Raw genomic sequence first — 16,620 nt, 5'->3', positions numbered from 1 at the left:
AATATACACACATATGTATGTGTGTATATATATGTATATATACATACACACGCACACACACATATACATATATATTCACATACATATATATACATGAATCTACCTCACAAGCATATTCAGATGTATACATTTCTCACATATGTTGAGATACAGCCAATTCAAGGATGGCCCCCTAACTGCCCCCCACCACCACTGAGGAACTGAGGGCATGTGCATTTACCAGGGAGAGACACACAGAGAGTGTGAGAGAGAAAGTAAGGAAAAGTGAGAAAGCAGGTCCCATAGGGAATGCTTATACCACAATCTATTCTCCATTTGTCTTTCTTTTTGCAATTTAGGCCATGTATGTACATGTGCCCAGCAAGTTTCTCAAGCCATTGGTTCTGAGACTCCAACCATGAAGTTGATCATGTGGGGTCCAGCCATCTTAACTACTATGCCATGGATTGGTCCCATAGAGCATTAAAACAAAACAAACAAACATGTCCAAAAAAAGACCGAGGTACTGGGTCAAAATTCATTCTGTTTAGATAGCTAAAAATTCAAATGGCATCTGAGAACTTATTTCTTTCTTAAAACAAAAATTTATTTATTTCTCCTGAGAGAGAAAGAGAGGCTCGTGAATGGGGGTATTCACACCATGTTCCACCCTAGCCACAGTCATAGGCGAATGCACGTGCACTGATATGCAATAGAGAGGCCTCGGGGCTTGATCCTGGGAACTTTCCTTGTGGTTTTAGCATCATGGAGCATTGTATTACTAGTGAACCATAGTAGCTGGCCTGAGAATTTATTTTCTAAAAGTTTTTGTCTTCCTTTGTGAGGCCACACTTCACTTATTGTCAGATACCCTTCTTTTAAAGACAGAGATCTGATATCAGCGTATTCTTATTTTGCCAGCATACCCACATATAAACAAAAATCAAAGTATTAGGAAAGCTAGAGTTATATAATTGTTAAATCATGATCCATTAGAAGCTTTCTGGCTGAGTAATAAGTAAAATAGCTGTGACTGAAGTTAAAGTACATTTTACTGCTCAAGAATTATTTGAGTTACTCCCCAGGCCTTAGTCTAGATAGATAGATAGACAGACAGACAGACAGACAGACAGACAGATGGGACCGGCAGATGGTGTGGTAAAGATGCTGGATTTTCACACGGCCAACCTTGGTTCAAGTCCAGAACCCAGTGGCTTGAAAATCAGGCTGGGCACATGCCCAAGTACGCCCAAAATTCTAAGAGGAGAATAAAAGAGAAGGGATTGTGTCATGGCCATCCCCTGGGACATAATCTTTTACTTTTCTCCCACTGTTTCTCTCTCTCTCAGGTGAGTGCATGTGCCTTATGGCAAAAGATCTAAAAAGAATAAAATAAAATAAAAATAAAAATAGAGTGGATGAGTGAGTCGATCTACATAAAGTCACAATTAATTCTTTAATCTGCATTACACTGTATAGGGCAATATTCCTCAATCCTAAATATCCACCATAATCATCTAGAAATCTTTAAACAGTTCCCACACTTGGACTGTACCACAGACCAATTAAACCAGAATCTTCGGGAGAGAACCCAGGTAGCAGTATTTCTAAAAGTCTTCTGGATGATTGCCAGGTACAGTCAAAGTTGAGACCTGCTGGCATTGAATGCCATCACTCATTGCTCACTTTTTTCAGAGCAGGTAGTTACAAAAAAAGTTTACCAATGTTGAAGGTCACTGACCCTCAAATACAGATACAGCACTTTAAAGACCTCAGAAAGTAATATAATTACTTTAGAGATTCATATGAAAATACCAAAATAATCACTTACCCATAAATACATCTCATATAGCACTAGAAGAAGATTCCAATTGTGTTATTTTTATCTCTTTCTTATGGGTATCTACCCGCAGATGTAATATTAACAGTTCTGGTACAGAAACTAAATCCAAAAGCAAATCTTCAATATTTCCTATTCAAGGACAATGCGATCATAGATGTTAGGTCTCATCTGTACTCCTCAAGCTGGAAACTGAAGTACATGACAATTCATCCAAGTCACAAAAAGGGCCACTTAAGACAACCTGAAATACTAGGAACAGAAGTGGACCAGGCATCAAGAAAAGGATTCCACTCATGGCTCTAACAATAGTCAGCTTTTTAAGGTTCAATAATTCTATGGTCTATGCCTCATTTTCCTCATGTAATGCATTTGAATTAGAGTAAGAGTTCCCAATAATTAGTTTGAAAGAAAGTTTCAAAGAAAAACAAAAGTGAAGGCTGCCTTATATTTGAGAACTTTTTATTTTACCAAATAAAAGTGCTGGAAGACAAGAAACAAAAGACATATCATCTATTATGACTGTTATTTCATTTAAAGAAAAAACATTTCTAATTCCAGGAAAAGTAGGGAAAAAAAACTCAGCATTGTTTTTAAGTCTACTTTTATAATAAACTCACTATATTGTTCACGAGAACTCTATGTGATGTTTCCAACTTCAATATTCTGTTACAGTGGCAGCAGAGTGGAAAGGGGGCATTCAATACCTCTTAGTATAGTGCTCCCTCATGCATTTCCCCAAATTCCACCACTAAACAGCCACCTTTGTAAAGATTGCCATATCCAAGTATCAACGAGTAATTGTTTAAAACTTATGAATTATATTTCTGGGGAGCCTTAAGTGCATTTATTTCAGAAAAAATGTATATTATTATTTCAAATAGAAAACTAGTATCATTTTTTCATAAATGGAAGATAACCAAAAAAGAAAAGTTTTATTTTATTTAAATTCCACCTAAATGCTATTGCCTCCAAAGGCAAACCTAATATATCCACCCTCTTCTCTCTCTCTCCCTCTCTCTCTCTCTCTCTCTCTTTCTCTCTCTCTCTGTTTCTGTGTGTGTGTGAGAGAGAGAGAGAATAGCATATCCTAAAGAGTATTAGAGACTAACACCAAAATGAGTCCTCAATATAATAAGGATCAAGAAAAAATTAAATAATTAAGAAAGAGACACTTTTTCCCCTGGGAGATCGATTCCAATGTGATATAATCTCACGTGCTGGCACTGCCAGATTCACCAATGGACTCTGCTGACCCCTCCCTCACTCTGAAGAGGTAAGGTAGTCTCCCACTGACTCTCAGAAAGCTGCAGAGACTTTGGTGTCCCTGAATTTTTAGTAACACTGATTTGAGAGAACTCTGGGGAGCAGAGTTTGAGAGACAAGCACAACTAGGTAAGACACAGGAGAGAGAGTCCCACAGACAAGGTTGAAGACGCTAAAGGATAGTACATGAAAAGCATTGGGGCCAGCAGGTGGTGATTAAAGTGTGGGACTCCTATATGGCTGAGCCCAGTTCAAGTCCTGGATGTGAAGGCTTGCTTTCTCTCTCTCGTGAGCACATGTGCCCTATGACAAATTTAAAAATAACAATAATAAAAAGAAAATTGAAAGTTAAAAAAACAGAAACAAAAAAAAAGCATTGAGATTCACTTTCAAGTTTGAGTCTGCTATGAATGAGATCTTTGCCAAAATTTCCAGCCACATTCAGGACATAGGTAACAAGCGACTCCAGAGAGTAGCCCGTGGGATCTAGTCAGTTTTCTTTTTATTTCTAGATCCATTCTGACAGTAACAAACAGTCAAGCATAATGAACTAATGTGAAGTTTTAATCCACAACAAGAATGTAGCATTTTAGCTGTTATGGGCCTTGCTATTCATAAATCATAGCAATTTTACCTATTCTTTATAATCCAGAAACTTTTATATTAAAATGTTTGGAGCAGGCTATAGAGTATCTATCATTACTTAAAAAGTTAATTAGATTACATAAAAGAAATAATTAGATTTGCATTTTTATCTCGGTTTTAAACTTCCAAGGAAGATCACAACAGCCTGCCTGTGGGCAATTAAAAACAGCATACAGCAGAGAAATAGGGAGAGGAGAGAGGGTCTGTTTTTCCTGGCTAATTCATGATTGAAGATAGAATTACAAAATATTTTAAGGGCTTGCTGAAGCTGGGGGGCTAATCCTCGACTTCTAAGCTTTGTTTATAACCCTCACTTCATTGCTAGAGAGTATCAGATACATGTACAGTGCCAAGAGAAGTATCAAATTACTTTCCATGGGTTTATTTGGTCCTTTTCAGAGGCTGTTGGAAGGATATCCATTACCTGATCAATAACACACAAGAAAGAACTATTCACTAGAGCCCAAACAGGAGCATTGTAATTGCCTTTTGTTTATCAAAGCTAAATACAATTAACAGAGAGAGACAACCTAAGGCAGAGAGACTGAGTGAGACTAGAAGTCACTTCCCGGCTTTCCTCGCTTCTCCTGTTGGCTGCTCCAGACAGCTTCAAAAGACAATAAATGGAAGGTCCAGCTCTTAAATTTAGAGGTCAATTAGATACTTAACGATGAAGCATATCTTCAAATATATATCTATTATTATTATGCTAGCAAAAAATTAATTAACCAGGTCAAGTAGGCCATGAAGGCTAATGTACAAAGTAATTATTTCTGATCTTTAGACAACTACTTCACATAAAAAGGTAGTCCTTTATCCTGCTCAGCAGATACCTGAAATGCCTGTACTTAATCATATTGAAGGAAACAAAAGGCAAGGTTTACCCCCGTAAAGGGTGAGAGTACATCTCAAGCTATTTTGTTTAATTGTTTAAGGAGAATCATTTCCTTGCTTATAATATTATCATCTCTATGGTTACCATGCAGGAAGAAAGAACACACATTTAATGGTGTTCAACCACGTAACAAACACATAAACACACAGGTTATACCAAAAAGACACAGGAACATATTATAACTAGCATAGAAAATATTTTGTTTAAAAAATACTTAAATATTCTTAAGAATAAGAGTGGCGCTTCAGTGAAGAAGAAAAAAAACAAAAACAAAAAAAGCACTTGGTTTGGGGGAAAGTACAACAACAACATGTATTACAACATTTAAAAGAGAAAGTTTCAGGTAAGAGAATCTGCAAAGCAGCAGCAATGGCATTTAGCTCAGGTCTTCTATGGATCGAGTTTGCCATCCAATGATAAGAGAGAGCCATGAGTACTGCAGATGAATCATAAAGAAAACAGATGGCAATTTCAAGTTTCACAATTAGACCCATAAAGATGTATGTGCATGAACTGACTAAACCATTGATCTTGGCCAAGAAAGCCAAATACCCAAATAAAATTCCAACTAGCCAGTCTTCTCAAGTGAGTGTTGTTCAGTCAGCGATGTGAGGAGAGGATACTGCCTGCATAGCACACCATACAAGCCACTTGAATAACTCTAAAATTGGGGTCTGTGGAGACATCAATAATTGGATAATACTATTCATCCCTGGCAAAGTAAGTTTCTCACAGAGACGTTTTAATGAGTTGAGTTCTTTTGCAAAAACTAAGTTCTGGGGGGAACAGCAGATGGTGTAATGGCTATGTCGCTGGATTCCCATGTAGTCAACAGTGGTTCAAGTCCCAGACCCGGTGGCTTAAACTCATGCCAGGCATGTGTGCATACGTGCCCAAGATCCCAAGAAGAGAATGGAGGAGAAGGGATTGCGGCGTGGCCATCCTCATGGGGGGGGGGGGGGAGCGGTGATTTCTTGCTTTCTGTCTCTCTGTATGTCTCTGTCTTTCTGGCAAGCGCACATGCTCTATAGCAAAGAAAAAAAGATACCCTAAGTTCTAGCTGTAAAATGCCATTATTAAATGTCATTAAATGTGTTTCTATTGAAATGCTATAGAAACCCAAGAATGTGGTATGTTGTATCCATGAAGAATATCTCCTCTACATTCAAAAGCAGAATTTGGTCAAATAAGTAAGTAAATTTATGGATGAATCCAGAAATCGAGACTTAAAAAATATTTTTTGTTTTGTTTAGAATGGCCTTCTATTTAGTAGTTGATTAAAATGCTGTAAATACACTTTGATTTGTTTACAACTTCTAGTGGATTAAAAGTGAATTTTGTATACCAGTTAACATAGTCATAAGTAAGATGCTTCAAAATATTGGCTAAGACACTTCAGTGAAATGGATGAGAGAGGGAAGATGCAATTACTGAAGAAGTTCTCTGTCTTTTGAAATTACAACATAAGAATCAACAGTGCCAACTCCAAGGATCCATACAGACTTGATAAAAATTGTGCTCAGGCCAGCTGTGGTGGCACAGCAGTGACACGACATCGACCCATGTCCTGGGTCTGCATCCAGAAGGCACTGTGTATGAACTGGGTACAAAGGCATGACCGTGATTCTGGCTGGCTGACGCTGGGGTAGACCAGTGACATGAAGATCCTGTTGAGTGAAGCCAGCTGGAGGCATGGTGGTTAAGGCAGCTGGATCCCACATGGCTGACTGAGTAGCTTGAGTCCCAGACCCAGCATCTGGAAAAACATGCCGGGACATGTGTGCATGTACGCCCAAAATCCCGAAAGGAGAATGGAGAAGGGACTGCAGTGTGGCCATCCACCAGAAGGATGCTTTCTCACTTTCCTTCTCTGTCTCTGTCTCAGAAGAGTGTACATACCCTATAGCAAAACTAAAAAAAAAAAAAAAATCTAAACGGATTGTCTCTGTCTGTCTCTCTCTCATTAAATTAATAAACATAAAGTAACTTTCAAAAAATGGTGTTATTTCTGTACTGGAAATATCAAAAATATCTAACTTTTTCAGGGCACCATATTAGGAGAATTACTTAATAGGTAACAAATTAGAGAAATCACCATTTCCCCAAAGCACAGAGGAATCAGAATTCACTAAACGCCTCTTAAAAGATCTGTTAATATTAAAAGTATTCAATAATCACATAAAATTATTATCCTGATTTTTTAAATGGTAAAAATTGACTCATAAAAAAAAAAAACCAGTTCACAAAATTAATCCAACTTTTCAACACAGCTTACATGGTCTTAGAAGTATTTCTTTAAAACATTCATTAGGATTTGCCAAGGTAATTTTTAAGTTTAAAATTATATTAAGGATGAAGAAATATAAGTGAAATTATTCTGAACTGTACAAATAACTTTGAATGTTTGCAAATAAAATACACAAGGGAACTTTTATAATACTATCTTAAGCATGCCTTTCCCTATTTCTAATGAAAATCCCATTTTTCAGTTTGTGCAAACCATTCAGGTTTTCATCATAATAGACCCAGATGTGTTTGTGTTGATACAGAGGTTACACATTTTCCCCTTCTTCCTATTAAAGCTTGTAAATTGTAAACAAACAGCACTAATTCACAAGGCAGCATTCTGAACTAGAACAATCTCGAATGGAACCACTGGATATTCATGACCCATAGCCAACTGCCATGGCTTACTCTTGATGACCATGACAGCTAACAGGTTCTAGGACTCAAGATCTAAAACAGAAAAAGAAAATGTAAAACTTGTTCAAATACTCTCTGTATTCATTATTTGCTTTTAGAAAAGAAGCTAGGTTTCATTTTTAATCATCTTGCTTTATTCTTTGTTCTTTTTTGTTTTCAGATGGAAGTGTAGCTCTTTCATGTGGTAGAAAAAAATGTTTGAAGCATCCTTAAATCTCATATCTTGCCTGAAAAGTATATTAAATTTAGCTCAACAATAATCTCTTCCCTAAATTTGATCACGTCGATGACTTGTCAAAAACCGTATTTGAAAATGTAGATAATCTATTTCCCTTCCAAAAAAAATAACAGTCTGAATATCAAATACCTGCTTTGTATATGGTATATGTGTGTTTCAGCATTTGAAAATTTTCTGAATCGGCTCATACGGATAAGTTAAATACAGACAAGATGAGCCACAAAGCCGTAGCTCAGGAGAGAACAAACTATAAATAAAACTATAAATACAAGTCTTATTGCTTCCTCTTATTTTTCAAAATATGAATTCTTGTTACAAAGAGTCCTATATTTCTAAAATAAATGTAACTCTGACATTGAATATCTCTATCATTTTATAATTTATACTGCCAAGTTCAAGTGCTGATTAGCTTCAATTTTAAAAATTTAAACAATGAGAAATATTCATAAATTTTATGAGCAATTAACCTTCTATTAGAAAACTTGAAGAAAAAATTATTCCCATTTTCTCAGGTTGAGCATTCTAATGAGATTTTAAGAGTATGTTCTATAGTTGTCTGAAAAAGATATCAATTTCATGTAGCCAAATTGTAACTATGAAGATGTATATAACCAATAAATACTAAGAAAAGTTCATAAAAATACTCTGAACTGACTTGATTGCTCTGCATTTAAGGTCTACAGTATCACAGGAAAATATCAATAAAGACAGCCAGTCGATACAAACAACATTGGACTAAAAAGTAAAACCTATTAGAAATGAGTGAAGAAGTAAATAATAAAGAGGTAGTGAAAACACTAATAATAATTAACTGATAAAGGAACATCTCAGTAAACTTCTTCCTCTCCTGCTTTCCAAATAGGAGAATCAGAGAGAACTAAGTGATCGTGTTATTTAACACCTACTGAGTTCTTAGAGAGAGATCTAGAGAAAAATGGAGGAAGCCACAGGCTAAAAATCTTGACCTTAGCAGTAGGAGATACTCTGAAAACTCTAATAAGGGCAGAACAAGGGAATACCTGGACAGTTATTTAATTAAGGATCTCTGCATGAGTCATAAAAGAGGTAACAGGATGAGAAATTAGGGCATGTTTTAATTGTAAGGGCTGACTGTCAGAAATGCCAAAGACATTCCACTTTATCTATATCTGGACTCTTTTAAATATATGGACTTAAGCATGGAATAAAGAATTGAACAAACAAACAAACAAACAAAAATGGCTAAAACCTTCTAGTGAAGAAAGCTGGACACAATGCCAAATTAGGTATAGGTACTTTCAGATACCAAGTCAGTACTGCCAGTGTAGAACACAGGAACACTAAATATGTATGATCAAGGAAACAAAGACATAAGTTTAATCACTAGTATTTGTCAACTAAGTAGACAATTGCAGTAAGCTACAACTTTATGCTACTGATTTTTTTTTTTTTTAAAAAAGGGAGGGCATGATATTAACTTCAGGAAAAGTGATAATATAATTCAGAATAAATTCCCAGTTCTACTGAACGAGGTTGAATCATAGATCACAGGAGGTTAGAAAATAAAAAGCAACCGAGACAAACAACAATCTCTGGGGAGTAAAGAATAACTCTGGGATCAGTATTACTGAGGCTTACTCACTAGCCAACCAGTGCTTTATTCTAGGGGGGGCTTTCTAGAAGCCACATCTGTATGATCCTATTCAGAAATGAGGACCTCTTCTCTGACCTATCTCAAATCACTGTTAGTTGAATTAACCGCCAAGAATCTGAAGTAGTGACATAAACCAGACCCTCATGACCTTCCCTTCCCAGACCACTGTAATTATGATCTATACGTTATTACACTGCCAGAAGAAAAAGGGACTTTCTACTTGTGTCAGCGTTGTTCAGGAACCAGTTTTTCTTTCTTTCTAGACTGTAAGCTCCTTGAGGACAGACTACCATTCATTAATCTTTATATTCCCTTCAGCATCTAGAAGGGATACAGTTGATATCTGTTAAGGAACAAAGTAATTTTCCTAGATTTTTCTCATAATTGGCCCAATCTGTCCTAGCAAGTAAATAAAAGTCAACTTCCTTCCATGGCACTATTACGTTGCCAAATAAAAAGCAGAAGTGGTTTCATGGCAATAAAAATAGCATTGGTGTGCTACCTTGGAAACCATTAGATTTCCACTAGATTGTGTTAAGCAAATGGCAGAAGAAAAAGAAGATAGGTTTATTTTGTTTACTCATCACATCACAGAAGAATGTTTAGACCACCACTGAGTCAATATTTCTTACATCCACATATACGATCGTGCTCCACACCCTTGAGTAACAGCCCTGTTGCTGCTGTGTATAAGACAAGGGTGCATTTGCGGCATTTTAAATTCCATTTTCAAGGAGGAAAGTATCTAAGGATAATCAGACGAGAGTAATAAAATACACTGACCTGGATCTGTTGCTGCAGGAGATTAATTTTGTGCTGCTGTTGCAGAAGTTGCTGCTGTTGTCTTGCAATCTATCAGAAATAAAGTTTCATTAAGTTAAAATGAAATGCTTACACCTTTGCCGTTACCTCAGGTACGTCTCCTGGTATTGCGAGAATGCTTTACTGCATCTCTATGTGAAATCGTTTCTACAAAGTGAGGCAGAATCAGAAAGTTGAAAAAAGAAGAAAAAAAAGGCTAAAACAAGTATCACCTCCCTACTTTTTCTGCAAGTATGGCATTTGTGAGCAATTCACCTATAGTTGCACTGGCCAGCTGGACACGGTGGAAATTTAGAAATCGAGTCCTTGTGAAATAAAGACAGAAAACTCTGGCTACATTTTATTTTTTAAGAGCATCATTTGGATGTAAAAAAATAAAGTCTATAAGAAAATGGGGACGGGGGAACCAGCAGTTAGCGTAATGGCTATGTCGCTGGACTCCCACGTAGTCGACCGCGGTTCGTGTCCCGGACCCGGTGGCTTAAAACTCACGCCGGGCGCGTGTGCGTGCGTGCCCAAGATCCCGAGAGGAGAATGGAGGAGAAGGGATTGCGGCGTGACCATCCCCCCTCGGGGGTGATTTCTCGCTTTCTGTCTCTATGTCTCTCTCTGTCTGTCTGGCGAGCACACGCGCCCTACAGTGAAAATCTCTCCAAAAAAAAAAAAAGAAAAGTGACAGCTGTTCAGAAATCATGTCAAAAAAAAAAAAAGTAAAAAAAAAAAAAAAAAAAAGAAAAAAAGAAAATGGGGGCGGGAAGGCTTTATCTTACTGCATAATGTGGTCTACTTTGGTGTAACCCTTTCTGATGCAAAGATTTTCAGAACTGATACACTTATAAATATTGTTGAAGAAATGAAATAAAAGTACAGAAAAAAAGAAAAAATCTTGAGCTTTTTTTGTTAATATTGTGTGTGGTGCACAAAGCACTTAAAACAAAGCTGTAATTTAATATTTATCCGTTTATCCTTTGAAGGGTAATATGTTTATTTTATAGCACAGGGTTCACGTAGAAGTTTTATATCCCCCTAGTTCGTCCAACAGTCAAATTCAACATCTTAACAGGTCACCTGGTCTATAAAAAGAAATATTAACTGTTTAATGCAAGCCCTGTTGAGGACTGAATCTGCCCCTCAGGACAGCAAACAACTTCCCTGGGATAATGGTGTTTACTGTGAAACTTGAGTCAGGCATCAGGCTGCTGACTGCCTCAAAAGCTGAGCTGCTATGCTTGAAGTCCAGGGAGATACTCCTTACAGAGAACACATGCACTGTCAACCTAGGAAGCCAGCGAGAAAAGTGGCCAGAGAGCCCTGAGAAGAATTTGGGGCCTGAGAGGCCAGTTTTCAAAGATGACATTTAGAATGGGCTATGCTGGAAGTGAAAATGCGTGTGCACCCGTCCCCTGCTGCATACTTCCTGAGCTTTCCCACTGCTCTAGCCTAGGGCACGGGAAAACGCCCAGATCCCATGGTATTTAAGCATGAGGTGACCACACAGCAGTCTGCCCCAAACATTGCTTTATGATTTCCACTGAAGAGCGTGATAAAGCTACCCCTCACATAGACTACGGTTTGAGAAATGGGACTCCTCTTTTTCAAACCTCTATAGACAGAATGGAAACAGTATTTAATTAGGTTGCAATGGCCTACTCTGCTTGTCACCATTCAAATCAGAAATGGACAACTCACTCCACAGCTCTAGGTATAGATGCCGGATCCTCTGAATATTTATTTCCTCTTAGCAAACCAGTGAAAGACCACAAGGCATCTAATATTGATGGTCCCTCCTAAATGATAAAGCGCTGCACAGAAATGCACCCGCAACACCACAGTGCAATTACCATCATCCACTCTAGACGTATGGGTCTGACACAGTGAAGTATGGTACATAAGCACCATGTGGCTCAAACTCTGAATTTTATTTGCCAATCGGTTGAGCTACATGCTCGCTTCATTGAGCATGACAACCTAGTTTTAAGTGTCATTTAATTTTCATTTTGAAATATAATTACAAAGTGTTCACTGTAAGATATCACTCGTCTGCAAATGTGTCAAGATTAATTTGTGCTAGCTTATTCACAAGTGTCAATAGTTAATTACTGTGTCATCTCTGGATGGCTAAATGACATTCTAACTTCTGATTTTTTACAGTGTTCCTTTATGTTATTTTCCATTAGGGGCTGAGTCCATATTCCTACATGTGGGCAAATATTCAAGCATATAAAATACCAGACGTCACAACTCATTAAAATCAACAGAGCATATATTGCTCTATATACCCCTATAAAATACATTTAACTGAAAAGATAATTCCAGTAATAATGTCAGATTCCTAAAAACTGCACATTAATTTGGATCTATCTGATCTGAAGCATCAGGGACTACTCTGGAGGATCATTGTTGTTAGATTAATGTACTCTTAGAAGACGAGAGAAACATTTGGGAAAGTGATTTATATTTTTTAAAAATATTCATTTAAACCTTGCTATTTTTTCTTCGTTCTCACTTCTAAACTCAATCAAGTCAAATTCTTTTTAAGAGCCATGTGCTAATTTGTTTTCAATGATTTACCTATGCTTTAAATAGTGACCATATAATTTATCAACCAAATCAAGATGACTTTTGTGAATAGAAGGGGATGAGATATTAATAATTACCCTGAAAACAGGCAGAAACTAGGGATGTTTAGGGAAAACCAACACGCATAGTCACTCTTAGCTTGAAAGCCAGAGAAGATCACGGTACTGAAAGGTCCTTAACTTTTTTCGACAATGCAATCCCTTTTTCTGGATAAGGAAAGTAAGGCCCTGAGACAAAGTACTTCCTCATACTTGAAGTACACTGGGATGACATGTGATGCCTTGTGAGTAAGTGTCCCTGAGTAATCAAATCCAAACCTCTGGAAACCGTGTTATCATTTCAGTTACGCCCAGATACTCTGAGGCCCTTCTCTGGTCCTCCTCAGTATTCTTGAAGACTCTGGATTTCCAGAAGGTTTCTTTCTTTCTTTCCTTCGTCTCCTTATTTATTGATTGATTTTTGGAAGGATTACAACAAATGAGTAGATCGATGTGATGATCACCCGGCTTGGCACATTCCACACCTCTAGTCCGGCAACCCCTTCTGCAGGCCTCACCTGTTCCTGCTGCTGGCGAGCAAGGTCCATTTGCTGCCGTTGTTTCTCAATTTGTGAGGCTGCCAGTTTTTTCTGTTCATCGTGCGCTGCCAGGAGCTGCTCCCGTAAACTGATCAGCTGGGTAATCATGGTGGAGAGCTGCCGCTCTTTTTCTGCCAGGCTCTCTGGTGTACCTAAAATGGAAGCAAGAGGAGATCTCACAAGCTTGAGGAATGTCTGAATGAATCAGGGAAAGGAGGGCAGAATTTAGAAAGGGACTACACTAAGATACTTCAGATCCGGGACAGTGACGAGGGGACATGAGGAGTACAACACCTCTGAGTAGTTACAGCAGTGGAATAAATGCTAGGGTGTCATTTTCCCCAACAAGAACAAGTATCACCACTAATGAAATTTTCACTTACTCCTCCCATTCATTCAAAAAAAATTTTTTAAAGAAAAAGCAGAACTATTTATCTCACTCTCTCTTTTCACCACACTTCCCTCTCCCATCCAAATCTAACTGATTAAGCTTGGAAAGCCATGATATTCGGTACCAGAAATCAGAAAGTCTGGATTATACCAATGTTCTGTATTCATCTCTGCCCTCAGTGACTAACAGTCTCTAAAACATAGTAGGTTTTCCTAAAGGCTATTTAAGGAACTTTCTGATAATCGCCCTCATGAAATGTTTCTATTGGCAAAGATCTGTCTATAAATTTCAAAAGTCAGGGGTCAATCTCTTGGCCATGGAACAAGTTCTACAGAGAGAATAAAACCTGTCTTAGGTAAGAAAGGATTGAGTATGATTTTTTTTTTTTTAATTTTTCCTGTGATGGGATCAAGCTCAAGTTCCCCAGTCCATTCTTTAAGGCAACAGTGTTGCTTGGGGGGTTTCCTCACCCCTTTGTCATTTGTCATTCTTCAAAGGGAGGAAACACATTTGAGGTTGAAGAGGTGATGCATAGGGATGTGCTGTTTAATGAATATGATGTCGCAGAACACTTACGGTATGCACTAATGGCACTGAACAGTCTTTTTATGGGCAAATTGCACAGCTCTTCTAAGTAAAGGGTACGGAATCCTTTTGTGAATCTAAATTAGAGCATTTTACCACAGCATAAGATAAGAATTTCAACCCACTGTATTTGAGCCACACAGGTTTCATTATGAAGAAATGATCTATGATTTGAAAGCTTTTCAGAGAGACACCATGCTGTCAAAGGGGATGAAGATTGCCAATTTTTGTGTGTGTGGAAGGGGAGACTTGCAAACTCTGTAAGAACCCGATTCCTACTAAGTAAGCACCAGGACAATCTAAGAAACGAAAAATATTTTAAGTGGCCCTGTTTTGAGTGGCCAAGGAGAAATGGAATCTCCAGAGGTGCTAGCCAGCACTTGTAACTTCATGATTTCCATAAGGTAAAACTGATGTCAGCAGAGAAGCTACCATATCTAGGACTAGCCTGGGATTCCTAATGTCAGCCAGAGTCCTAAAAGAAAAGAACTGTCAACATCTCTTCAGGATTCTCTGAGCTGGAAAAATGGCTCAAAATCAAAATTTAAAGAAAAAGAAAGTGAAAAGTTAGAAAGTGTGTTCTACTGATAAGGAAACAAAATACTGTCTCAAGACTAGTGACCAGCTATATTCCTTCTAGCTCCTGGATCTGATGAACAGAAAATGACTTTTTATTTCAGTAATAGGAATTTCAGCTTGGTAAACAAACTAGAAAGTCTTAATTCAGACACATTAAAATACAAAAGCAGGTCCCTCAAGGAGATCATAAAATCTCCTCAAAAGTACAAAAAGCTCAACTAATGAATATGTTAATATATACAGTTATGAGAAGATACAAAACAAGAAAAGTAAAATATTCATTGTTTACTTGTTTCACTCTTTTTTTTTTCCCTCTCTTTGGAGAGGTTTTTGCCTTAGGGAGCATGCTCTCGCTAGAGAGAGAGACAGTGAGAGGGAACATGAGAAATCACCCTCCAGGGAGGATGGCCATGACTCAGTCACCTCTCCTCCGTTCTCCTGGAATCCAGGGCACACATTCACATGTTACCAGCATGAGTTTCGAGCCACCTAGTCCAGGACTTGAACCATAGTCGGCCATGTGGGAATTCAGTGACATAACCACTAAGGCATTTGCTGGCCCCTGTTTCACTCATTTTTAATTCAGCAAATATTTCCTGAGTAGCAACTGTGTGTCACCAAAGTTAAACGAGATACCTTAATCAAGCATTCACTCATATAAATATAAACTACAACTAAATAAGAATTACAGACAAACACTCTGAGAGAGGTGTGTAACCATGTTCGGAGGGTCCAAGTTCAGAGAAGGTAGCTTGAAAAAGCAGTGGATTAAACAGGGAGATAAACAGGAGTTAACTAGGTAAAGAGTTGGAGAGTTTGATCAAGGAGCTTTGCAGAAAACATGAAACTTTGTAAAGTAACTATAATTGAGAAAAGGTTGTTAGAGGGTTGGTGGTCAAGGAGCTTTTCAGAGAAGAAAACAATATAGGCACAGGCCTTGAATGCCTGTGTGTTCAGGGTAGGGGTGGAGACGTGATCTAGTGTTTTCCAGAAGTTAAAAGAAGGTATTGAAGCATGAGCAAGGAAAAGAAAGGGGACTAGAATGGCAGATGAGGTAGAGAAAAATCACCACACTTAGCCCATTATGGTTCGTGTTTGATGATCTTTGTATTTACTCTAAGAATAATTCAAAATCACTAAAGGACTTTAAGCAAAGGGCGATGCAATCATTCTGTACGCAGTGTGGAAAACAGATTGGAAGTTGTGGGATTAATGGGATGTATGCACATTTTATTACATATATTTTATGCAATATTCTTATCTACATGTTATTGTCTTATCCTTGTCTATATGAGGTAAGTCAAAAAAAAGGCTTCTCTGATACTATGATACTTACTGTCCTAGACGTCTCTGTTAATAAAGAAGAGCTTATACAGGAAATTTGGGGCAAGGAACCACAAGAGTTGAACCCGATATTTAAATATCCCTAAAGATTTAAAAGCTTGGGACCAGCAGTTAGCATAATGGCTATGTCGCTGGACTCCCACGTAGTCGACCGCGGTTCGCGTCCCGGACGCGGTGGCTTAAAACTCACGCCCGGTGCGTGTGCGTGCGTGCCCAAGATCCCCAGAGGAGAATAGAGGAGAAGGGATTGCAGCGTGGCCATCCTCCCTGGGGGGGGTGATTTCTCGCTTTCTGTCTCTATGTCTCTCTCTGTCTGTCTGGCGAGCGCACGCGCCCTATACCAAAAAAGAAAAAAAAAATGAAAAGCTTTCCCTTTTCCCAGTGAAACAAGTCTTTCCAACACTCTTCAATTTATTCCTATTTTCTTCTCCATGTAGAAAACCGAGAGGCTGAGGATACCGTGACCTATTAGCCTCTTCTGTTCAGGGTAAAACCAAGAGATGTATAAATATTGGGTCGTTGGAAAAGTCATGATGCATTTTG

General features: G+C 38.0%; 1 protein-coding gene across 22 annotated transcripts in view; it reads right to left on the bottom strand.

Moving 5' to 3' along the window:
• The window catches only part of SOX6 (SRY-box transcription factor 6), a 666,092-nt gene that overhangs the window by 222,811 nt on the left and 426,661 nt on the right, over nucleotides 1-16,620 (bottom strand). For all 22 annotated transcript variants that reach the window (XM_027768610.1, XM_027768624.1, XM_006142513.3 and 19 more), the window contains 2 exons: nucleotides 13,158-13,330; nucleotides 9,983-10,051 (listed from right to left, as the gene is read on the bottom strand). In XM_027768610.1, coding sequence (XP_027624411.1) covers nucleotides 9,983-10,051; nucleotides 13,158-13,330 — 242 coding nt within the window. The remainder of the gene's footprint in view (nucleotides 1-9,982; nucleotides 10,052-13,157; nucleotides 13,331-16,620) is intronic.

The sequence above is a fragment of the Tupaia chinensis genome, unplaced genomic scaffold (genome assembly GCF_000334495.1).
Source record: "Tupaia chinensis unplaced genomic scaffold, TupChi_1.0 Scaffold000077_1, whole genome shotgun sequence".
Taxonomy (NCBI): domain Eukaryota; kingdom Metazoa; phylum Chordata; class Mammalia; order Scandentia; family Tupaiidae; genus Tupaia; species Tupaia belangeri.
The sequence above is the reverse complement of the archived record's forward strand: the minus strand, read 5'-3'. Positions and strand labels throughout refer to the sequence as shown.